General features: G+C 35.0%; 1 protein-coding gene across 2 annotated transcripts in view; it reads right to left on the bottom strand.

Moving 5' to 3' along the window:
- LOC110020337 (polynucleotide 5'-hydroxyl-kinase NOL9) overlaps positions 1-26826 on the bottom strand; it is a 60587-nt gene that overhangs the window by 21083 nt on the left and 12678 nt on the right. For both annotated transcript variants that reach the window (XM_020718401.1, XM_020718402.1), the window contains exons 7-8: positions 26594-26774; positions 14214-14313 (exon numbers count right to left, since the gene is read on the bottom strand). In XM_020718401.1, coding sequence (XP_020574060.1) covers positions 14214-14313; positions 26594-26774 — 281 coding nt within the window. The remainder of the gene's footprint in view (positions 1-14213; positions 14314-26593; positions 26775-26826) is intronic.

Here is a 26826-nt window from a genome sequence, read left to right as displayed (position 1 = left end):
CGGCTCGATCCCGTGGCTTGATCCCGCGGAGCTCATCCCGTTCCCCTCGCGTGCCCTAGTTCCCGCGGGCGATCCACGCGGTGACTTCTTTCCCCCTTCTCGACTCTTCCTCTGTCGATTCGCGTACACAGCTTGCCTCCTCAAGCTCCCCCTCGACTTTTTGGCTCTCCAATTGCAAGAGGCGAGCTGGCCGACCCTTCTCCTCCTCGAGGTTTTACCGTCTCCCTCTTTACTGTAGCATTTACTACCTCATCATGTGATTCGTTTGCTAGTGAGGTTAGTTGGTGGCTCTTTCCCCTCTCTTCTCTGCCTATAAATGGGTTTCCTAGCTTACTGTTTTAGGTTTTTGAAAAATTTTTGAGAGAAATGAGAGACTATGTTTTTACTGTGGGAGGCCTTTAGGGAAGAAAATTCTGCTAAAATTCTCTCCAAGTCTGATTCTCGTGCGCTTGGAGTGTGGAGTGTTCGTGGAGTGCTATTTTCTTTGTCGGAACACTCTCTAAGCTAGCTTTTCGGGCGCTTGTGGTGTGGAGCATTCGTGGTTGCCGTTTCTTGGAGTCTTTAGGAAGAATATTTCTCTTGAAATGGTTCTCTTGAAACTATCTTATAATTCTATCTTAAATCTGCTGAAAAGAGGTATTATCCTCCTCCCCTCTATTTTTACACTATTTCGGATGGCATACAAATATTTCCTATGTCTTCTAGAGCACGTGGAAGAAAGATCGGAGCTTGTTCTGAAACTTTAGTAAGAAATAGTCCATGGAAATATTGAAACAAATTATGTATGAGTTGCCTTTGTTCTTCTTGCTTGAGATATTTGGAAGTATCATAGTGGTAGTTTTGAAATGAAATTTGCTCCTTTAGAAATGCACGTTAGAATGGATTGTCAAAGCTCTTTATTATTACTACGCATGTTCAAAATGAATGTTGGAAAATGTTGGTTCTTAAAAAAAAAAAATCTATTCATGCTTATCTATTTCATGTTACCTATCACTAATTGAAATAAATGCTGGAAATTTTCTCTGTTTTTGCCCCTTGTTTTGGGCTCGGTTTCATCCCTATGCTGCTCGATTTTGTCCCCTGCCTTGGTTTCGATTTTGATTATGTTGGACTGGATGTTAGCTGGAATTATGGTTTTGTCTTTGTCCATAGGCTGGGCTCGGTTTTGGATCCTTTTGGAATACATAAATAGCTTAAGTTTGGTTTCTAGGACTTTTTGTGGTTGCTTTGAGTCCTGTTTTGCTCCTTACAGTGGCTGCCCCTCTTTTCAAATAATATGCTGGAAGAGATATTGTCTTTTTGGGAGCTTTTAAAATTTATTTCAGCGAAAGTTTGCTTTCAATCTTGTTTTCTTCAATGAAAAAATTGAAATTTTGGAAGCTTCTTGGACTTAATTTGTGGACTTGTGTTGTTTTTCCTGGCCCTGGGCCTCTCGGTTTTGGTTCTTTTGGGTTGAGCTTATGTTGAAAATACAGCCCTTGATTTCCCCCGCATTGGGCTGAGTTTTGGTTCTTCTGAAATGCATAAATGCTGGAAATATTTTCTTTGTCTGTTCTCCCATTTGGCTGAGCTCGTTTTGTTCCTATGTTGGGCTTGGTTTTCCCCTAGACTGGGACTGGGTTTGGCGCTTTGCTGGGCTCGATTTGGGCTCATTTTGGTGATTTATGTTGGCTGAAATCCTTGTTATTTTTGGCCCCTTTGGTGAGTTCGATTTGGGCTTCTTCTAGGCTAGAGTTAGCAGAAATTTTACACTATTTTTTAAACCCATTTGATGGGCTTGGTTTCACTCTTGTCTGGACTCGGTTTGTATCATGTATTGAGCTTGGTTTGCCCCCTATGCTGGGTTCGGTTTGCCCCTTCCTTGGGCTCAGTTTGAGCTCCTTTTGGTGATTTATGTTGGCTGAAATCCCTTACTGTTTGGACTCGGTTTGTCCCCTATGCTGAGTTCGGTTTGCCCCTTCCTTGGGCTCGGTTGAACTCCTTTTTGGTGATTTATGTTGGTTGAAATCTCTTACACTTTAGGACCATTCCTTGGGCTCGGTTTGACACCTTTGTTGGACATGGTTTGATTGAGGCCTCCTCTTTAATGCCTCCTCTTGAGATTTTTATTGGTAATCAAGTTTGTCATCCAAAAATTCACGATTTCGATATCTATCTATATGTGGTGATGTTTGGTACAAGTAAATTAACTTATTATCATGTCTTGTGTGATGAAAATGGGTTCGATCTTAATGATGTATAATAGCTTGTCCATTCACTCTCTTATGTATATCAAATACAATGCAATGACATTACTTATGGTGGCTTTCCCCTTTGCTGTGAAGCTAATTTTGGTGGCTTTGGTCTGCTATCTTTGCTGTGAGGGTGGTGGCTTTGGTTTGCTGTCTTTGCCGTGAGATTGGTTTGGTGGCTTTTGTCTGCTACCTTTATCCGTGGACATCCTAGTTGGTTCCCTTTGTCATGTTTGACTGATTCTCTGTTGTTCATGGCTGAAAACATTCATATAAGTAATTTTATGGTTTATCCGACATAAAAAGCTTTTGATTAAAGATGGAATTGAATGAATTTGATATTGGCATAGCTTTTGGAAAAGGAGAAAGTTGCTTCTTATGGATTACTCTCTTTGGCTTTGTGACATATGAAAAATTCTTTAAACTTTATTTTGAGAAAACGTGAATTTGATATAAATTGAATTCATGAAGGGTTTGAAAATTCATAAAATTGTCATTTGGAAAGGATACCCTTCTGGGCTTGATCCAATCATACAAAATTTGAGAAAATGATATCATTTTTAGATTGATTCAAGGATCTTAGGCTCTCTTTTGAGGATTGTTTCACCCTTCTTGTCTTTCGATCTTTTTGGGTGGATCAAGTTCTCTCTCGCATCCCCATTTTTTATTCTTTTTTTCCTTGCTTCTTGGTTCGGTTTTCTGTGCTTATGTCCGATACATAAGTGTTCATGTATAGACTTTCGCTATATGTGAAACCATCAAGCAAGGTCGCAAGTAGGTCGGTTTTGTTTTGGGGCATAGGGTGATGATGACAAAGACACACCGGGGGTAGAGCAGAATGATATATCATCCTACAACACCATGACTCAATTCTAGGACCCAATGAACTGTAGGATGAAAGTATCATTCACCGACATAAGACTAGAGAGGGACCCGTACCTTCTTAGGTTGTTGGTGGTCTTATGTCCGATAGTGTAATCAACTCGTGGACAATTATTCTTTTCTTAAAACTTATTTTCTAAAACCTAATAAGAACAGATACAATGTTTTATAAAATATTTTCACTACAAAAATTAAAAACAACTTTTCTTTTGTATGTTTGAAATATATATGCATGCTAAAACTTAAATTTTAAAATATGTTATATTTGGGTTGTCCACTTGTTGATTACCGATCCTGGGCTAAGAAATACTCTCCTAAGTTAGGTTCAGTAGGATATCCTTCTAGTGGAGTGACGGACTTTATACATCCGGGCGACCGAGTAGCCTTCGACGTCCTTCAAGTACAAATATATAATTTTGAGCCCAGCCCCGACCCGAGTGCTTGCGGTCCCCTCTTTTCAAATTTTTCATATGTTTTATTGGAATTTTTGGACAAAGCACTCGTGGTCTTTTCCTCAGGATTTTCCTGAGGTTTTGATAGTTTTATTTGAATTGTTACTCATCAATTTTCCCGAGTTTTTCGTCGTGGATTTATTTGTCGATTTTCTCGAATTTTCCAAGCAACGTTTCTTTTGTTTATACAGTGAATAATAGCTAGCTTAAAGGAGCAGCAGGCTTCCCAAATATACAGGTGTGATTTATATTGCAACATTTTTATTTCCTAGCACGTTATACTATTCTCCTAGCATGTTATACTACTTTTTCCTGACATGTTTTACTACTTTTTTTCCTAGCATGTTATACTATTTTTTCCTAGCACGTCATACTGTTCTCCTAGCATGTTGTACGCTTTTTTTTATAACTGCATGCTTTATTTGTTTTAGTATACATTATACCTTAGTATAGAAAAATCTAGTGGTTATATAGGATTAACTTTAAACCTGGAGGTACTACAACGAAGAGCTTGGAGCAAACAGTGTGGGCAGCACGACGAAGACATTCAGATGAGCAACTTCAAGATGGATTATCAACATCAAAACACATTCATAACACCGATTACTTTCCTTAGTTTAAATAACAACTCATAGGATTTTGAGGTGGTTTGCCTAGCGCAGCGTAAACCCTCACAAATCACCTTTAGGATTTTGCACAACTCTGGTTGTGCAATTATAAGTCCTAATGCTTTAAAATTCTGAGGTTACCGTACGGTATGGTGTAAATCCTCCTATCTTTTTAGGTTATTTGCACGATCAGATATTCTGCAAACATAAGTTCTAAATTCTAAATAAATTGTAGGATTAAACATCAAATAACATCATTTCAAAGACATAAAGCCAAACAGTAGGATAGTTGGGAAATCACTGGGGTTTCCCCTAGATCTGTGATATCCCCTACTTTTCATTCCTTTGGATTCCTTAAAATAATTGTTCCTGTTTGAGCCACTTTCATCTGATTTTGCAATGTCCAAGTCCTCACGTTTATCCTTGGAAACCTAAACTTTGAAATCTTGAAGGCAAAACCATTGATCTTAATCGAAAGTTTTCTTAAGTGACCCCGGTCATTTAAGATGTAATTAATTATATGGTCTTGCCTCTATAGGAAACTTGAAACTCAGGTAATAAACCCTATAGGAAACTTGAAACTCAGGTAAAATAAACCCTATCTAATCCTTATATTAGGTAGGGAAACTTGTTGGCCTCATATAAAAATATTTCGCAGACCAAACGGATGTCACAAATTATTTAGTTTATGTGATTGAGTTCTTACTACAAGTGATATGTTTATTCTTCGAAATAAGTGTATTACTTGTGGTATTGCGCTCCATCATCCAAACTATTCAAAATGTGAGACCCGTTTGGTCTCATCTATTTTTAAATTAAAATGTTACTTTTCAAAAATAAAAAAAATCATTTTTATATTTAAATTATTTACATATCTTACAAAATTATATCTTCTTTAAAAATCATAAAATCACTAATCTTTTTAAAAATAAAACGGCCGATAGGGGTGCTCCATCACAATCAATCATGCACATACAAGTAGTCATCATAAACATATGTATTCATTGCATTCAATTCAACATATTATATAAAGCAAACACCAAATGCATGAGTAAGTGGCTACAACATCCATAATGATACGACTATTAAGAAAAATAATATTTCAATCAAAATAAAGCACACACAAATATCGTCGATTGCAAATATAATTGAGAATAACAAATTATTACTATTTTTTAAAAGTACAAGTACTCAACTCAATGATGTTTAATTCAAAAAGCGTTTGCCCTGACGTCGGTCTTTCAAATGAAAGTGGAAACCTAATATAAACAAAATATAAAATTTAATTTATTTATTATTTTAAGCAACTATTAACTTTTTATTATTATTTAAATATTAATTTTTTTTTTATTTTAGTATACATATTTATTTATTCAATACATATTATATTATTACTATTATTATTATTATTATATTATTATTATTATTGTTATTATTATTATTATCATCATCATCATCATCATCATCATCATCATCATCATCACTTAAATAAAAACCACTCTTACCTCTTCCAAACCCTCGACCCGGCTTGACCCACACTCTTTGTCCCTTCCCTTTCCTCTTCTTCGACTCGATCACATGGGATCGAATCATTATGAGTGAAGAATCATCTCTCCCACACTATTCTTCTTCGACGCTCGACTAAGGCATGATCAAGGCTCTTCCTTCGTCTTCCTCTTCGACTCCGCTCGACTAGAGACTACACGCGAGATCTCCCGCCTCTCCTCATCTCGACATCACTTCCCTCAATTCTACGGGTGAGTAAAACTCTTTGGACGCTTCATTTTATAGGCAAACTTGTCTCATTAGCTTTTGATCCCCTCGCTTCCACTCCTTTAGATGTTCTTTTCCTCCCCCTTCCTCGATTCATCGTTTCCTCTTCCATCTTTGTTAGTTTCTTATACTATGTTCCTTCTTCTCCACATTTCTTCTCCCTCTGTACAGAACTGTTACAATCTTCCCCACTTAAAAAAATTTCTTCCTCAAAATTTATAAACAAGCCTCAAGTCATTTCTCATTAAGTGTGTCAACATTAGGAATGAAAAGCAATCACTATAAAGGTAAAAGACTTGATACAAGATAACTCAACCATACTTCATAACACATATTAGGCACAAAAATAACTAGATAACACCAAACTAATCATACCTCATCACCATCAACAACAGTAGGTTCTTCATGCTCACTATGAATAAAGGAATATACTCGAGTTCGAACATGTTGCCTTGGCTGACTTTGGGTTGGAGTTGAAGTTATAGACTATTTTTTTCTGCCCGCTTGCAGCCTTCTATGAAGGAGCTCCGCCGAATTTCTGATCTTCAATGGTTTTCTGGCGAAGAGATGGACAATACCTTGCTATATGACCACACTAACGACACCAATAACAAGTGTTAAAGCTCATCAAGCATTCACTTTCATGTTGTCTTCCGTAAAGTGACTCCACTATCCTGAGTCATACCTCCGCTAACTCCACCCGAATTATTCTTGGACTTCTTCTCATTGGATCTTTCTAAATGATTTACACATTCTTCTGTAGTCTTCCTTTTGTGCATCTCCTTACGGTTCTGAGTAATCTGGTAGTCAATCTCCACTCTTCTAACTCGTCTGATTAATACCAAGTATTCATTGATTCATAAGGGTACTAGCGGTCGTTTGATAAAATTCTTTAATCCGGAAAGAAATTTATAGAATTTTTCTTTTGTAGTAGCGATCAACTGTAGTGTATACCTCAATGGTGCAGTGAATTACTCTTCATACTGAACGACCGCATTCTCTCATTGCCTCAACTTGATATGTCTGTCTTGCATCTGTCTTCGAGCGGATAGGAGTACAAATTATACTCTGAATAGCTCCACAAATTCCTCCCAACTAACCATCGTGTTGGGTATGTCCCCTAACCTCTTCTGATGTTGTCACGCCACCACCTTTCAGCTTCTCCATCTAGCAGAAACATCACCAACAATACTTTTATTTCATCCGGACAAGTCGTGCTATCTGGTATCTTCTCTATTTTGATTAGACAATTCTCCACATCAATTGGGTCATCAGTTCCTTTAACAAAGATGGACGCGGATCGTGAAATATCTTCAAGTAGTTATTTATAGTGACAGTATCATTTCCGATAGATTGCAATCTAGATTCTTGAATCAACACCACCATCATTTGGGTGAGGACATTCGCGTTCACATTAATGGTAGGTTGTGCTTCATTTTCTATCGGCTTCTCTTCTTCTATGATTTTAGGTATATCACTATGCCTGAATGTATAAATTATTTATTTAAGTTCCTATTGACTCTTTCATCAATATTCAATTAATTAACCCTAAACCTGGCTCTAATACCACTTTTGTCACGACCCGATCCAGGGCTTGGAATTAACCAATACGGGTACAAATGGTCGGACAGTGTGAATTATATTTTCTATATTCTTCTACAATATAATAGATAAAAGTCACTACAAAAATAAATTAAAGTGATACAATTAAAATTGTCTTGTTGATGGTTGTCTGCATCTTCTATAAACGTTTTCTCGTTTATCGCTCATATTTTAATAATTTAATTAAATCTAAAAAGTTAGTTAAAATAACTGTGAGCTAAACAAGCCAGTGAATATTTATACTTCTAAACAACAGCAATACAAGAAAAAGAAAGAACAATATACATTTCAGTTAAGCTTCTTTATAAATCAATATAAATATTTAACATGTTATTCAAAGGGGTCTATATCATTATCATATCGATATTATTTCATATCTATACAACCGTCACAGAAGACGCCGCCTAAAAATTGTGTCAATTAAGACACATCAATATCAAGATTTTTTTTCATTTACGTGCACAAGTATATTAGTGTTCACCCACTAATATAATCAAATGATGCTCCATCATAACCTATCATGCACATACAAACCGTCATCATTAACATATACATTCATCGCATTCAATTCAACATATTATATAAAACACACACCAAATGCATAAGTGGCTACAACATCCGTAACTATATGTCCAACAAAGAAAATAATATCTCACTCAAAATAAAGCACACACAAATGTCATCAATTGCAAACATATTTGAGAATAAACAAATTATTACTATTATTTAAAAGTACAAGTACTCACATCGATGATGTTTAATTCAATAAGCTTTTGCCCCGATATCGCTTTTCAAATGAAAGCGGAAACCTAACATAAAGATATAAAAATTCATTTATTTATTATTTAAGTAACTATTAACATTTTATTATTATTTAAGTATTAATTTTTATGATATTACTACAGTTATTTTTCTATTCAATATATTATTATTATTATTATTATTATTATTATTATCACTTAAATAAAAACTACCCTTACATCTTCCAAACCCTCGACCCGCATGCTTCGCCCCTTCCCTTTCTTCTGCTTCGACTCGATCACATGGGATCGAATCACTATGCATTAAGAATTATCTTCCACACACTATTCTTCTTCGCCAGTCGACTAGGCAAGATTGAGGCTCTTCCTTCGTCTTCCACTTCGACTCGGCTTGACTCGAGACTGCACGAGAGATCTCCCGCCTCTCCTCAGCTCAGCATCACTTCCCTCGATTCTATAGGTGAGTAAAACTCCTTGGATGCTTCGTTTTATAAAGGAACTTGACTTTTAGCTTCTGATCCCCTCGGTTCCACTCCTTCAACTGTTTGTTTCTTCTCCCTTCCCCGATTCATCATTTCTCTTCTATCTCTATTGGTTTCTTCTTCTTTGTTCTTTCGTTCTCCCCGTTTCTTCACCTCATACAGAATTGTTACAATTTATACCCAACAACAACAATAATAAAAGACTAAATTTCCCTTAGGTGTACAAAAGAAAAATTTGCCCTTAGGTTAGACGCCAATATAATAATACTTCCCACTCAAAAGACACATTGTCCTCAATGTGGGAAAAAATGAGTGTGCCTCCACCACAACTGTCTCTATTCTTCATCCTTTGACTCCTCATTATGCACTATGAGAACTTTTAATTTTCGATCCTTGCAACAGTATTTTGGGATAAACTTCTCGTCACACCGAAAAACATAACCCTTAGCTTGCTTATCCAAAATTTGTCTCTATAAGGTGCTTAAGCGTCACTCCTGGTCATTGTCTAATATTACTGTCCCGTGCAGCCTCCTTATAGAATTTCACTCTTTGAGCTTTCGGTGTCGACGTGGTCGTAATAGTTCGGTGTTATGCTATTTGTGCTTCTTCTATTGACTTTCTACATTTGTTCTTGTCCTCCACCATCAATCCTCAATCACCGCGGTCTCAATAGTTCGAGTGAGGCTTTAAGTCCATAAAATTCCCCTCCAATCCTGCTTTAAGAATCTCTCTCAACCATTTTGACAATAGCTCAAATTTCTCTTTATATTCCATGATAGTCCCCTCCTGAGTCAGAAAAATATTTGCGTACGTAAGACGTAAGCAATGCGGCGTATGTCAGAGGTTATTCAGAGGGCACAGGCGGGTTATATCCGCATTATAACCTTCTGTAACCTCCCTGTAACTTACCTGTAACTATCGAAACTATAGAAGCGCGGAACTTATTTGTAGGTTACAGATAAGTTACAAGTAGTTTACAGGGAGGTTAAAAGGGGGTATAACACGGAGGGGTATAACACTATAACACGGATGTAACCCCCTTATACCCTCTGAATAACCTCCCAACGTACGCAGCTCTGCGTACGTCTTACGTACGCAAATATTTTCCCCCGAGTAAAGGCATAAAATTGCTCGCATAGGTCTCCATCTTGAATGGCTCGAAATCCTTCCAACAAATAACTCTTAAATTTCTCTCATGAAAAGATAAGGTATCTAGCCTCCCTCTACACAAACCAGGCTAGGATTTTCCCCTCCAAACATAACCCTGCTACCATAAGTTTCTCTTCCACATCTAGACAATTCACCGCGAAGCATCACTCTACCCTATACACCCACCCATGTGTGTCTTCCCCATCGAAGATCGATATTTTCAACTTCTTAACCCAAGCATCACCACCCCAACTTCCTCTTCCTCCACTATTTCCCCTAGGTATTGAGGGTAAAACTCCCTCCTTCAATCAATAGACATATCCTTTCCTGACTTCTCTTCTTTTTTCTTTGTGCTCCTCCATACCTCTTGCATATCCATTCTTCATGTTTCGGCCCAATCGCCTCCATCTAAAATCTCTAATGCACCTCCAATCAGAGCCATGGGAGGAGAATCTTAATGGTGGATGCTTTCCTCCTCGTGTTCCTCTTGTCTGATCTCGTTCCCTTTCGATTTAGCCAATGAATATTCGATCAACCCTTGGTTAGGGCTTGCAACTAAACTATCGGCGGGGTCATGAATCGCATCTCAATAAACTTCCTAAATGTTTCTTCCAAGCTTGAAACGGCCCGCAAATTAGTTTTCCATGGATAAAAAACTTCCTTCTATGATGGAGAACCTTTCCTCCATCCCATATTTAACTCGACTCATCTCTTCCTCTAATTTCTTCTCCAAATCATTTACTTTCTTTTTTGTCATCTCTTCCAGAGAAACTTTCGATCTCAAAGGCAAAATTTTTATACCCTGAAATCTCGTCATCTATTCTCAGCTAGCTCTTATCGCGACTACACCGCAAATCAGTATTCCTAGATAATGTCAATCCCGTCATCACTTCCCGGATATCACCTACCGCAACTGTATCGCAAGATTCGATCACACGAAGACGGATCCTGTAGTCATGATTCCTTCTATGCTTTTACGTCGGCTCTTTACATGACTGCATTGCATGAATCGACACGATCTCAAAAGATGAGGGCTTTAGGTCTCTGTTCGCTACGATCCCCCACGACCTAAAATATGGGAGCTTCAAGTCTTTGTTCGCCGCAACCGCCCTTATGACGGGTCTCTGTTCCAATTGGGGGCTTCAGGTCTCTGTTCGCAAAGATCCCCCGCGGCCCTCTCGCCGGCTCTAATCGTGATATGTCATCACGCGCAATCCCACGCTGCATCCCTAATAGCTTCAACCACAATTGTTTTGCAATGCGACAAAGACCTACATGTTGCGATACCTTTTTAGATCGTCACCATGCACGACGTAGGGCTTGCATACCGCAATCCTTTTAGGTCGAATGCTCTGATACCAATTTGACACGATTCGCCGCCAAACCTGGCACGTTTTTCCATAAAAATTAGAGCAAATACATTTTATTTCTCGAACACCAATTCAAAGCAATCCAGCACCAATAAATCGCACAAATACAAAAGATAAGTAATTACAATTCAAAAAGTAGACGATTTTTTATAATTGATTTCTCTCAAACTCTAAACCTAATACTCATCACAATAATCTCATGAATAGAATCTAACACTGAACATAGTCAGTTTATCTACACCCAACAATAATAATAATAATAAACTAAGTTATCCTTAGGCGTACAAAAGATAAATTTGCCCTTAGCCTAGGCGTCAATGTAACAAATAACTTAGGTGAAGTTAAGCAGTTTTTGCTACTGATCCGGTTATTTCTGATATCCGAGTATTGAGTTTCAAGTTTCACTGAAAATACAAGCCATTTGGGAATTACTAATAATTTTGTTATCTAATCATCATAGTTTTTCCCTCCATTATTAAAACATTAGAGGGAACTTTAAAGGGTGCTGCCAAGCTTTAGAACAACAGAGTTTCGGAAAAAATGAAAATAGTTTCAACAAATTAAGGTTCTGTTATTATGATCTCTATTTGAATTTAAAAAAGAAAAACAACAAAGCCACTTCTTAATAATTGAAAAAAAGGGAATTTACATACAGAGCACACAATTCTTATGTAATTACATATCTCACACCTAAACTTTCATATATACACATATAGCACTGAAATCTTTCATCACATCAAAATTAGCACTATTTCCACATTTTAAAATTCAAAAAAACCTTTTCATGCCGAAATTTAAAACACCAAAGTGCTAATGTGTAAATATGAAAGTTTATGTGCGAGATATGTAAATACATAAGAATAGCGTGCAATGTATGTAAATTTCCCTTGAAAGAATTGAGAAAAACACAATACGAAATTGTACGAGAAAAGAAATAATTAAAATCTTAAATTCGTTTTTATCCATAATGATATGAGAAAAAACATGATTTTGTAGTAGGAGTTTGATGATTCCAAATCTCAAAATACTATTTTTTCTTCTTTTTTTTTAAAAAAAAATTTGTAAAGAGCTTCAGAACAAATCAATTTTCTCCAAACATATTTGCTAACTGGCACGAAATAAGGGCAAACTTATCAATAGAGTTGCTTTAGCATTTAGGCATTGTTTGGTTCAGCTTTTATTTTTATAAAAGCCTGTTCAAAAGTTGTTATAAGAAAATCAGAGTTTTAAAGCAGTACGAAAATAATGATCCAAAATGACAAAAAAATGGAGTTTCGTTGATAGCATTTTTAGACAAGCATAACAACCAAACAAATTACGAAAGTAATTTATAACATTCTCCAAGACGCATAGCACCAACAAATCCTTAAATAATTGTCTTAATCAACATGCTAAAACATTATTTGTAGATTATCATTAATATCTATAAATACAAATCGAATAATTACAACAATGCGGGATTATAGAAGCACTAGTTTAAAAAGTCAAGCTGTCTTGAAATTACTAGTTACTGTCTAAAATAAAACTTCACAAAATCATGCATCATCATTTTACCCTCATAAATTATCAAACTCCAAACTTTTCAGGGCATGCCCAATATGACGCTTGGAACTATTCCAGCACTCAGTTGCTGCTTACTGCCCCTCAGCTTTGTCAAAGCCGTCCTACCACTCTAATTATCATATTTATAGAAGGTAACTTCAAGACATTGCTATACTCGGCTCAAAAACAGTTCTCCTAATGCAGCAATCCTCGATACAATGGTAGCGAATAAATAATCCTTAACATTATTCTTAATGATATGAGGTATAGAATCATTCATTCATCTACTAGTTATGAGCTCATAATAGACCAATTTGAAAACGCACAGATATCCAAAAGATACAGTCTGGTAAAGACTAACATACGAAAATTTATGCAAAACATAAACACAACTGCTTTCACGATGCACAATTAGTATATCTAGTATTATAATGAAAAATTCTGTTCATAGTGTCCTAGAAATCATGTTTAGAATTCTAAAGTGTAGATAAATTTGTTTGATCAAATAAATTTATACAAATTTCTATTGAATCTTTGACAATAAGCCATCATAATATAGTGATTGCTTTAAAATTACAATTATTTTGAAGTACAAGGGAATTAAATAATTTATTTTATTTCATAAAATTCACTAATATAAAAGGTATCAATATATCTTTCTAACATCCACATTGTTAATTTGGTGAAAATTTACACTACATCATTGCAACCCCTAATGCATTGTAATCGAGTAGCAAAGAACGTCTGTTCAAATCCCATGATAAAATTTAGAGGAAAGCTTGAAGTACAATAAGCTAAACTCCATGCTTAACTAAAAGAAAGAAAAAGAAAAGGTAGAAACTGAAGGAATAGCTCTCCTTTTGATTTATAACTACTAGAAGAGTACCATCATCATTAGGCTTGTAACAACTATTTGGGATAAGATTTATGAATCTTCTTCAATCATTCCAGCACAAGGAACTATAACTAGTTAGGTTTGTTATATCGTGCATCTAAAAAAATCTATGTTATGAAATTCAAATATAGAATTATTTCTTTTTCTTCTAGACCTAATAGTAAAGAGATATAACATAAGGGCTCATTTGGTTGGTTGAAGTTAGAAATCAAAGTTCGGAAAACACGAAAAAGTTTGTAAAGTTCATCATTTGGTTGGACATTTCGAACTCCACAAACATCCTCAACACTCCCTACAAGATACAGATTTCAATTTCACACTCAAAATAAAAAATAATGCAATTCTTTCTAATAATATTATTTGCATCTATGAGCAACCAAATGAGCACTAAGATAATTTCCCAAATGTAAAATGTGATACATGCGCATATACTTGATTTCACACAGCAAAAAGTAATCAGTATTACCAAGTCCAACACAGCAAGGTGTGGACCCAATTGAGGATGAACTAGCCGCTAAGCCAACTATAGTAGCATTTAAACTGTGGAAAACCTCATGTTTTGGAACCTGGAATGAGAAAGGAGATAAATATCACTTCCAGATGTAAAAAAAGGTAATGCACAGTTCACACTGATTCTCATAAAAATTTATTACACTAAGTGAAGCTAATGTTTAATTTAGAAATACTTCAAGACAAAATTGAATCTGAAATTTCCAGCAGGGTAAAAACAAATTATGGAAAAAAAAACCAAGTTTCTATCACGACAAAAAAGACAGAGAAAAGGATCATGTAAATTACATGGCTTTCAATTTATAGATTCTAATCTTTTATTTCACCTTATCAAACATCAGCAGCTCACAACATAGGAATTAGTTTATTAATATATGACTCATTTTGACAAAAGTTGATTAACAATTTAAGATACTCTCTTAAGTTCTAAACAAAAAACTGCTTCCATAGTCAATAGAACCGTAATATCTTGCTCTCGATGGTCTAGGTCAACTTATTCTTCGAAGGCCAGGAAAAAATTACTGTAAAATCCTTAAGGCTTCTGAGATACTCAGAAGTCACCTCAGGTCATTCTCCAAAAACTAAAGAAACTTTTAAGAAGAAAGGGTGTAAGGAAACCTATAAAAAGAATATTCAATTTGTAAACAAAGCAATTAACCAATTGAAAACTCAGAGAAAAGAAAACAAATTCATTACTCTAGGCAAAATACAGTCATCAACATCATGGCAAGCTTTATAATAACGGCGCAGGATTACTAAGGTCTAAGAGTCAAGAATCCATTAATGTAAATAATATGATACAAAAAAAACATACGATCACTATTCAAAGACTACTGAATACACCAAAACCTCATTTATTTAGTTGCAAACTTAAAATACGAGAATTTGAAACAAAATGATAATTCAACAATCAATTAATTCAAACAAATTAATAACAAATTTAAACCACAAAAAATCAGCAAGCAAATTAATTTTGATACAAGTTGAAATCAAAGAAATTAAAAAAAATTTGAAACACAAAAATCAACAAGCAATTAAAATTTTTAAGCTACAAATTAAATCTCAAAAATATCACACTTGACGAAAATCAAAAACTAAAAATAAGAAGATAATGACGGAAAAAAAATAGATACAAAAATATCACCAAGCAAAGAAGGTTTAGGTCTCATGTTGGTACAAGTTGAACTGCAACCAAAATAATCACACATCCAAGAGACACACACAAGTCTGAAAATTGAAGTGTGAAACTGACTCAAACTATTTTTGCCGTTGTAACGGTTGGAATTTATGACATCTAGTTCCAGATTGACAACCTCTAAATTTAATTCAAATAAAAAAAAATCAAATCTTCGCAATCAATAAAGTTAGCATAAATACATAACGAAATTCCATCAAAAGTCTAAAAAATTGTATTCCCATCTCATAAAATTAAAATCTCAACAAAAAAATAAGGGGAAAAAACAAGCATCAATACGGCTGATCAAATAAAATTAACAATTGAGATGATCCAATTGATTGAATAAGTTCAAATTAGGAAATGGACATACTCAAACATTAAATAATCTAAAAAATAACAAAAAAAAAAGCCCAGCATTGATCACCTTAAGAACACAAAATATTGTAATAGTACATTGATAAACCCAAAGCGATCAATGAACTTGATCAAAATTTACAGTCTCAAACAGCACTGAATGCATTTTATCGCACCAATGCACCCTAACAAGATAATACGTGATGTGCCCTAATAATTATAAAAATAAAATGCATCAAAATGTGTGTTAAAGATTCAATGCAACCCAAGGAGCATTTTGATTTTCATCCCATGGAATATAACAAAAGAAGCAATGAAATGGCAAACCCTACACTTTATGGGTGATGTAATTATAAATAACTCCCATCTCAAATAGACTTAGACTTTCAGTCACCATCCCACATGAACCGAAGGACAAACCACTTGCAATTGTATTTTTTTAGGATACACTAAAGTATACAAAAGAACGAACAACTCTTTTCAATCTTATGAAGCAGCGCCAAATCTACTCTTAATGGGGAAGATAAGGCAGAAGAACTACAATTTCATAAGCTACCCACATTAAGAGCTTACTCTTCCCAGGACTCCAAATCACTTTCACAAGGTTATCTCTACAGCTCGAATTGTCCCCAGAAGAGCCAATCCCTGAAACAGTTGAAATAGTCCCTACCAATGACAAGCATGAGCCTAGAAGGTATGCACAGGTGTATTCGAGAAAGAGAAACTAAGAACCCGGACTTGTGCAAGTCTTACTCCTGAAAATGAGGTATGCATAAATCCAATTTCCTCTCCTATTCCAGTTGATTATGACATACCTATTGCCTTAGAAAAAGGGAAAACAAAATGCACTGAACATCCAAGGTATCCATCAGCCAAATCAGTGTCTATAGGAATGCGAACATTTATTTTAGGAAATTTTTAATTTAGGAATGTAATAAAACCCTTGATATGAGGATCAATGGGGATCCAATTTAGAAATAGAACAAATCCCTTAATATGGGGATCTAATTAGGAAGAAAATATTTATATATATATTCATTGTCCATGTATATATATTAGTTAGTATGCTTGATGAAAAAAGAGACCCAAATTTCATTCCACATTTTTTTGTCAGTGTATCAAAGCTTTAGGTAATACGGCTATTGCCGGGCCCCAAGCCCTGAATGCAAAAAGTGAAAGGTTGCGTTAGGTAGTCGACATTCAACAAAAAATTTGTCGAAAAATCATGACATGAATCCTTTAAATCTTTGTATAAATGTTAGGGTGTCCCCTAGAAGAGACGTGATGTATAAATTGAATACAGTAAAAAGTGTCCAATAACCGCTATACCAACCTCCGGTTGTCAAATAAGTAAAGATTTTCACATTGTGGGTAAAAAAGTTGGTTCATGAAACTAATATTAGGATAGGATATGGGAATATAGGTACTCTCACAGGTAAACTAATAGAATTAGTTGATATAATAGTTCATAAGAAAATATCTTATGTATTTAAGAAACTAAATGGGTTGGAGAAAAGACTAAGAAGATTGATAGCTTAGGTTTTAAACTTCGAAATTCAGGTAGGAGTCGCACTAGAAATGGTGTAGGCGTAATTATAGATAAGAGTTTAAAAGATAATGTTGTTAAAAATTAATAAAATTGGAGATAAAATTATAGCCCTAAAAATTGTAGTTAATACTAAGATTTTTAATTTGTAAGTGTTTATGTTCCTCAAGTAGGTTCATATATAGGTTCAAAAGAAAAATTCTGGAATGACCTAGAAGAACTTATACAAATGATACCACTTGAAGAAATATTTTTTATCGGAGGGCATTTAAATGGACATGTTAATAGAGATGTGGAAGATTTTAGAAATATTCATTGTGACAACGGTTTTGAAACGATTAATGAAGAAGGTAGAACCATATTAGATTTTTTTTTAGTATATCATTTTGTTATTGCTAATACTTTATTTAAGAAAAAAAGATAAGCATATTATTACTTATAATAATGGATCTAAAAATACACATTGATTATTTTCTTATGAAGAAAAGAGATCGTCGAGAGTAAAAAGATTGTAAGGTCATTCTAAATGAAAATTTTTGTACTCAACATTGATTATTAGTTTATGATTTTAAGATGAAAAGTTGTAAAATAAAAAAAAAAAAAATATTATCATAAAATTAGATGGGGGCACATAAAAGACATAATTTATGAGTAAAGCTCAAAATTTTGAGATTCGGGATGTTCGTGAAGAAACGAATTATGTGGGATAAAGTAACAAACACTATTAAACAAGACAAAGATGTACTAGGAGATCAAAAGGAAAGCTTTTTTTATAAATAAGAAAAGTTTGTGGTGGAATAATAATATGCAAGAAATGATAAAATATAAGAAGTTATGTTATAAAAATTTATTTAAATGTAAAAGCTTAGAGAACTAAAAAAAATAAGGTGATCACCGTAGGGAGTTTAAAAGAACAATTTGTGCGCTAAAAATTCTATTTTTTGTGATCTTTATAATAGATTAGATACTAAAAAGAGTGAAAAATATATGCATAAATTAACCAAACAGAGATAAAAGAAAAGTATTCAATTCAAGTAAATTATATTAAAGATAAAATAAAAATATATATATTTTTCTTAACGTAAGATATTCAACATAGGTGAGTGAGCTATTTTGATAAGTTTTTCAATGAAGTTTCTAAAAATACGCTCGACCTTAGTGATCTTAATATTATTAATAATAATAAAACATTTTATATTTACCATCACATTAATAAAAAAAAAGTTGATGAGGCTTTAAAATAAACTAAAGGTTGAAAATTAGTAGGACCTGATGATATCTTAATTGAAGTATGAAAATATTCAGAAGATTTGGGAATTTCTTGGCTTACTAGACTCTTTAATATTATTTTAAAAACTAAAAAGATGTCTGAGGAGTGGAGGAAGAGTATCTTGGTCCCCATTTCTAAAAATAAAGGGGATGCACAAAAGTACAAATTATAGAGGAATTAAGTTTGTGTCATACTTTAAAATTATGGGAGAGGGTAATTGAACATAGGGTAAGACTTGATATAAAAATTTCTCATAATCAGTTTGAATTTATGTCGGGCCGATGCACTATGGAAGCTATACATTTACTGAGGGGTTTGATGAGAATTACGGAGAGAATAAGCAGGATTTATATATGATTTTTATTGATTTAGAAAAAACTTACGATAAGATTCCAAAAAAAGTCCTTTGGAGAGTTTTAGAGAAGAAATGTGTTGATATGACTTGTATTCAAGTCATTAAAGATATGTATACTAGAGCAGTTATTTGTGTTCAAACAGGAGGAATGACCAAGTATTTCCTATTTCAGTTGGATTACATCAGGGATCAAAGCCCATATCTTTTTTCCTTAATTATGTATGCTCTTACTGGACATTTACAGAAGGATGTACCTTAGTGTATATTTTTTGTTGATGATATCCTTCCTAGGGATAAGACTAGAGAAAGAGCTCAGGAGAAACTTGAATTATAGAGTTGTACATTGGATTCTAATGGTTTTCATTTGAGTAGATCTAAAACTAAATACATGGAATGTAATTTTAGTAGCAGTAGTTCTAATGGTAGAGTTGTAACTATGAATGACCAAATCATTAAAAGGTGTGTGCTCGTTTTAAATAGCTTGGGTCTATAGTTCAAAGTGATGGTGAATTACAGAAAGATGTACCTTAGTGTATACTTTTCGTTGATGATATCCTTCTTAGAGATAAGATTAGAGAAAGAGTTCAGGAAAAACTTGAATTATGGAGTTGTACATTGGAGTCCAAAGGTTTTCGTTTGAGTAGATCTAAAACTGAATACATTGAATGTAATTTTAGTAGTAGTATCTCTAATGGCAGAGTTGTAACTATGAACAATCAAATCATTAAAAGATGTGACTGTTTTAAATATCTCGGGTCTATAGTTCAAAGTGATGGTGATATAAATGTGGATGTTATTAGTAGAATCTAAGTTGGTTGGTTGAAGTGGAGGAATGCCTTGGGTTTATTATGTAATAGAAAAGTATCGCTTAGACTAATAGAAAATTTTCATAAGATGCGGTGAGACTTGCAATGCTCTATGACCCAAAATGTTGGCCTTTGAAAGAGAAGCATAAAACAAAGTTATGTGTTGTTGAAAAAGAGAATGCTTAGATGGATGAGTAGCTTGACACTTAGAGATAAATTGCGAAATAAATATATATTTGATATGGTTAATGTAGCTCTAGTGGCAGGCAAGATTAGAGAACCTTCTTAGATGTTTTGGTCAAATTAAATGTCGACCTTCTAATGATCCTTTTAGGAGAGTAGATGGTTTAGATTCGACCTATGTTAAGGAAGACAGAGGTAGACCTAAACAGACTTGTATACATTGTATAAAAAATGATCTTGATCTATTACAATTAAATGAAAATATGACACTCAATAGGAAGTAATGGAAAAAAAATGATTCATGTAGTCAACCCCACTTAGTGGGATAAATGTTTGTTGTATCAAAGCCCTAGGTTTTCACGCCTTCGAGAAATTTTTCATGTCTTCATTCCTGATTTATTGTTGTTCTTCATTGCCGACGATTTTTTTTCTTTTTCCTATTGAGATAGCCTTCGCAGCTGTTATTTTTCATTAATCCGTGATGTCTGAGATCTGTGAAAAAAAATAACTCTTTTCAATCTGATGAAGGAGTACCAAAATCCCATCCTCCTCCTTAAGAATTGCAAATATACGCAACTCTTATAGGCTCAACGTTCAAAAGTACTTAAAATGGCCGCAGCTAGTCTGTATCTATCTAAAAGGCAAAGAGAAAATTCAAAATGTTCTCGACATGATTATCCGAATTTTGATACCAGAGATGAAGAGAACCCCATGAATATGTATTGGTTATGGAGTTCAATGATGCCAAAAAAAAGTAAATATGTGTATATGTTTCTCACAGTAGCAAAGGATATTTGGGATGCCCTTCACCAAACGCACTCAAATGTCAACGATGTTGGCTTTGTGTTTGTAATCAATGTAAGGACTATTGCTATAAAAAATGGCAACAAAACAATAACAAAATATGTGAATATGCTACAAAATATGAGGCAAGGCCATTATAAAGTTCTTGAGATAAAGTGTCATAAGAATGTCGTGTTCTTAAAAAAATCTATTGAGAAAGTTCGAGTGTATGATTTATTTGTTGGCCTAAAAGTAGAATTTGATTAGATTCGAAATCAAATTCTAGGTTGCTTCACTAAATGAGGTTATCGTTTTGATTCGAGTTGAGTAGAGTAGAAGAGGCATTGATACCGAAACTAGTTCGGAATTCAACGAAAACGAAAGCAAACTTTTATTAATGTACGAAATTAGGGGTTATACCACAACACAAATGGAAAATGGGAAAAATACAGTGACACTAATCTCTGCTTAGGGCTGGAAGAGAAGATCCGAGGGCGTTGGTGGCGACGGCAAAGTGGCGAGGACAGCTGGGGAAGGCCTGATGGTTGTTTGATGGGCTGCGGGGAAGGGAATGGCAAGATGCGGTTGGAGGGCTAAATAGCAAAGGCAGTTGCAAGGGAAGGGAGTACGGAGAGCTGGAATGTGGACTAGATGGCTGAACAACAGGTTTTGGTGGCAGTAAAGCTGGCGGTGGAGCTAGTGGAGGGAGATGGGGTGGCTGGCGGCTAGGGAAGGGGTAGAAAAAGGGTTAGGCAAAGGTAAAAGGGAAGATACAACACTACCTTGAAGCAATAAATAGTCACAGCACCACCTATCATCGAATATAGTCCAAGCAAGAAGGTAAAGGACTCCACGCAGGAAATCTGAAAGCAAACACAACAAAAACTAAACCATAACTCCATAAAATCAGTAGAAATAATACTCCCAAAGAGAAACAACATAAAAAGAAAGCAATAAAAGCAAGGAGCGATTGTCTCACCCCTTCAGGAAGTCGCCCAATCCAAAAAACGACCTAGACCGACCCTATGCCAGCCGGTTCAGCCGGCTGGCTATTCCCGCACAAGAATTTTTCTCGCACCTGTGTTAGTCTCTTGGGGTTGGGTGAGTTTCTACCTCATTTGTCGAAGCTTTTGTCGGCACATAAACATTGAAGAAGTTGTTGTAATCATCTGAGATGGACAAATTGTTAACTTTAGTCCTAATAGCACCTGGATCCCACTATCGGTTGTATTGTCCTTCACAACGCCAGATGAGTTTGCTCCACTTGCGAGTGTAATTTCATATCAGTCTACTCTCCTAGGATTGTGGCCTCCACTAGTACTGCAGAATCTTAAAGTAATCCATTGTTGGTTCACTCTAATGTGCAGGGAGTGTAGCTTGAACCGTTGTGCCTGATGGTGGAGCTAGAGGTATGTTGCCGACTGTGAGATCCTGAAATACTTTGTTGTATTTGTTCCCTTCCTAGTGCAAGTATCTTAGTCCTCTCAACCCGTGTCATCACTAGAACTAGTCCCACAGACGCTGCTCTGCTGGTAAAAACTTTTGTGACCTCGAGCTCCACTAAAGAAAGTAGCATGATGCGATTCTCATACATGGTGAAAGAATACGTGTTTTTGAATCTATTATGCTGCATCATCCAATCAAACTGCTACGGTCTACCCAACAACAGGTAGGCATCCATAAGGGGCCACGCCATACAACAACTAGTCATGTAGCTGGTTTTCGATCGAAAACTCTACTAAATGAGGTTATCGTTTTGATTCGAGTTGAGCAGAGTAGAAGAGGTATTGATACCGGAACTAGTTCGGAATTCAACGGAAACGAAAGCAAACTTTATTAATGTACGGAATTAGGGGTTACACCACAACACAAACGAAAAATGTTAAAATACAATGACACTAATCTCTGGCTAGAGCCGGAAGAGAAGATCCAAGGGACATGGTGGTGTTGGCAAAGTGGTGAGAAAAGGTGGGGAAGGCCTGGTGGTTGTTTGATGGGCTAGAACGAGATTTGGTGGGTTGTAGGTGAGCTAGATAGCAAGGATTGCTGCGGGAAGGGATGGCAGGATGCGGGTAGAGGGCCTGAAGGGCTAAATAACCAAGGCAGCTTTAAGGGAAGGGATTGATTGCCCTCCAAAGTATTAGGAAATCAAACCCCTATGCAACTCCTCTCTCAGTTTTATCCTAATATTTGAACCGCAAATAACCTTACTCTTCGAGTTTTTAGTTGTCTTGCTTTTGTTCGCGTGCTTAACATAACAAAGATAAATTAGATCAATGAGCAATCAAGTGTGTGTTCCTCAATTATTCATCAACACAAAAAGGTTACAAGTGTTATCACCCACCTACACAAAAATATTATCTTTATTAATGTCATCTTTAAGGAAGGTCAATCCTTTTCTTTAGCCTTATCTGTAGGGGGAGTCTAGTATTATTGGGGAAGATAAGGCAAAAGATCTACCCTTTCTTGATCTACCCACAATAGGGTTTAGGTCAAGCCGGCTCGACTCGATAACTGGCTCGTGGACTAAGCTTGATGAGCTAACAAGCCAAGCTCAAGTGAACCCCAACTCGACTCGTTTAAAAATTAATTAATAAAAAATACCTAAAATATAATAAAATTCGAAAAAAAATTCTTTAAATTATTATAAATATTTGAATAATAATATTCAACATTTTATATGAAGTAATTTCTAATTAATTATTTCATAAATGCTCATTCTATTTGTTATTTAATTATAATATTAGCTTAAATTAATATTTTTTCTCTCATTCATGCTAAACAAGCCGGATCGAACTCGTTGAACTAAGCTCGAGCTCGATTAATCGAGCTCGATTAAATTAATCAAGCTCAAGCTTAAGCCGAGAGTGCTCAAACTCGAATCGACTCGTTTACACTCCTAACCCACATTAGAAACTTACTCTTCACAAGAATCCAAATCACATCATAAGAGCCATCCCTACAACACGAATTGTCCCCAAAAGAATCAAACATGAAATAATTGAAATAGCACCTACCAATAACAAGCTTGACTCTAGGATGCATGCACAAGTTTATTCAAGAAAGATAAACTAGTGCAAAATTCAAATCCTACTCCTGAAAATGAGGTATGCATAAATCCAATTTGCTCTCCTATTCCAATTGATTATGACTTACCTATGGCCTTAAGAAAAGGGACAAAATAATCCACTGAACATCCAAGGCATCCATTAGAAAAATCAGTATGTTTTCATAAATTTTCTCTACATCACAAAAGTTCTTAGCCAACTTAAATTCAATCCCAACTCCAAATAACTTGTCTAATTGGAAGAATAAAACATGAGATGGAGGCACTTTAGAAGAATAAAACATGAGAAGTTGAGAGAAGCTATGCGAACAGAGATGGAGGCACTTTAGAAGAATAAAACATGAGAAATAGTAAGGGCTATCACAAAATAAAGAAGTTGTTGGATGCAAATTGGTGTTTGCCATAAAATTCAAATCAGATGGGTTTCTAGAGAGATACAAGCAAGGTTGATTGCTAAAGGCTACACACAAACATATGAAGCAGACTATCAAGGCACAATTGCACCAATAGCGAAGATGAATAGAGTGAGGATTCTTTTGTCCTAGTTCGTAAATTTCAATTGAGATTTACAACAATTTGAGATGAAAAAAGCCTTCCTTCATGGTGATTTCGAAAAATAGATATATACGGAGATTCCACCAGGCTTCGAAGAGATAAAAGAAAACAAGGTTTGCAAACTGAAAAATGCATTATATAGACTCAAGTAATCTTCTAAAGCTTGGTTCAGTTGGTTTACAAAGGTGATGCTTAATATTGAGTACAAGCGAAGTCAAGGTGAATATACGTTATTCATCAAACACACGAGTTCAGGGGCAGTTGTTGCTCTTTTGGTGTATGTTAACGATGTAATTGTTACTAGGGATAATGAGAAAGAAAATGTAGTTTAAAAAATTGCTTGACACAAGAAATTGAAATCAAAGACTTAGGAAGCTTGCAATAATTTCTTGAGATAGAAGTAGCTCGATCTCGACAAAAGTATCTTCACTTCTCAACAAAAAAGTACAGTTGATCTCTTGAAGGAAATTGTTAAATAGCGTGTAAATCTGCTTCAACTATGATTGATACCAATCGCAAACTTAGAGAGTCGAATAATGACAAGATAGCAGATAAAGAAGGGTTTCAGAAATTGGCTGGAAAATTAATATATTTGGCACACATTAGGCCCGACATTGCCTATGTTGTCAGTGTAGTAGTTCAGTTCATATACAACCCTAAAGAAAGTAACCTACAAGTTGTAAATTGGATAATTCACTACCTAAAAGCTAATACGGGAAAAGGAATTTTATTCAAAGTGAGGGGCTTATTCTTGAAGCTTACACTAATGTAGACTATGAAGGATTTTTGGTTGATAGACGTTCCACAACAAGCTATTGCATAGTCCTAGGAAGTAATATAGATACATAAAGGAGTAAGAAACAAAATGTGATAGATCGATCAAGTGCAACAACAGAGTTCAGGTTTATGGCTCAAAGTGTGTGAGCAATTGTGGTTGAAGATCAACCTTAAAGATCTCAAGATAGAATGAGAGAAACCTATGAGACTATATTGTGACAACAAGTCCACCATGAATATTGCTCATAATCTGATATAGCATGATAGGACAAAGCACATCGAGATTAACATATACTTTATAAAGAAAAAATTGATGTATGCTCCCTATGAGCCTACAAAGGAACAACTTACTAATGTGTTTACAAAGGGACTTGACTTTCATGACTTGTCAACAATTATATCCAAGCTAGGAATGGATGATATCTATTCACTAGCTTGTGGAAGAGTGCTGGAAAGCGGATGATTATTTTAGGGAAGTTTTAAGTCAGGAAAATTTTAATTTAGGAATTTAATAAATCATTTAATATGAAAGTCCAATTTATGAATAGAATAATTCCCTTGATACGAGAATCCACATTAGGAAAAGAATAAATCCCTTAATATAGATATCTAATTTAGGAAGAGAATATTATAGTTTTATTATTTCTTTTTCTTTTCTTATTTCTATATATATTCATTGTATAATGTATATTTATTAGTTAGTTTGTTTAATGAAAAAAGAAACCTGGATTTCAATCCACGTTTTTTTTAGTATGCCAATGTACAAATTTATTTATTCCTACAAATCCTCTAAGTCATCCGTAGTATTTATAACCATGAAACATAGTGAAGCATGCTTCATGCCTTTGTGTCATTCAATAACTTGGTACGGTAAACCCACTATCAATAAAACAAAGGTTTAACATAAAAAATGATCCTTTGTAACAAATGTCACCCTTGTTCCTTAAAGATAACTTGGATAAGAAACCCATAGTTGCTGCCAAATTACCAAAGGATCGTAAATAGGCTTGTTGAAGTCAGTCTAAAGTCAAAGTAAGCTTACCAACCCGCGAATGATCACAATAAGTTCTCTAACTAATATTTGTAGCTACAATGCACAACTCTTGACTTGAAGATATAGTGTCCAAGCCTCCTCCAAAGCATGGACTACAATTCACTTGATAAAATCCAAGATTATTTAGCCATGAAACTTTAACAGAATTTATAGTCTATCCCCACATAAATTTCATAATACAAGAAAAAAAAAAATGTATCCTTACTCATCAAATATAGAATCAAGTATTATCTTTATCGAGAGTGCTTTCAAAGCCAAAAGGAAGAATAAACTACTAGAAGTTTATGTGCCTCCGTAAACTGTAAAATAAGATACGTGCACCTTAATGTTGACCATAAAATAAACAGCGCTTCTCCCAACAGAGAAATGACCAGTAATGCTAATTAAAGATTTCAGTGTTTCTACTGACCTGACAATGAAGATGCATAACTTTTACTTGAGAAAAGTGCACTTGATAAGGAGGAATAGAAGCCAATGCACGGGCAAGCTCCTTGTTGGTGCAGATGTTCAGACTGCTTGGACAGCACTGCTTGAAATATTCAGAAAGTCGAAGGTCTCGCATGCTATGTGCATTTTTTCTCATTAACACCCTGTAAAAATACATGATAGGCTCCATCACAGTACAGCCACAATATATATATA

Source organism: Phalaenopsis equestris, unplaced genomic scaffold, assembly GCF_001263595.1.
Source record: "Phalaenopsis equestris unplaced genomic scaffold, ASM126359v1 Scaffold000094, whole genome shotgun sequence".
Taxonomy (NCBI): domain Eukaryota; kingdom Viridiplantae; phylum Streptophyta; class Magnoliopsida; order Asparagales; family Orchidaceae; genus Phalaenopsis; species Phalaenopsis equestris.
Note: the sequence above shows the minus strand (reverse complement) of the source record. Positions and strands in the feature narration are given on the sequence as shown.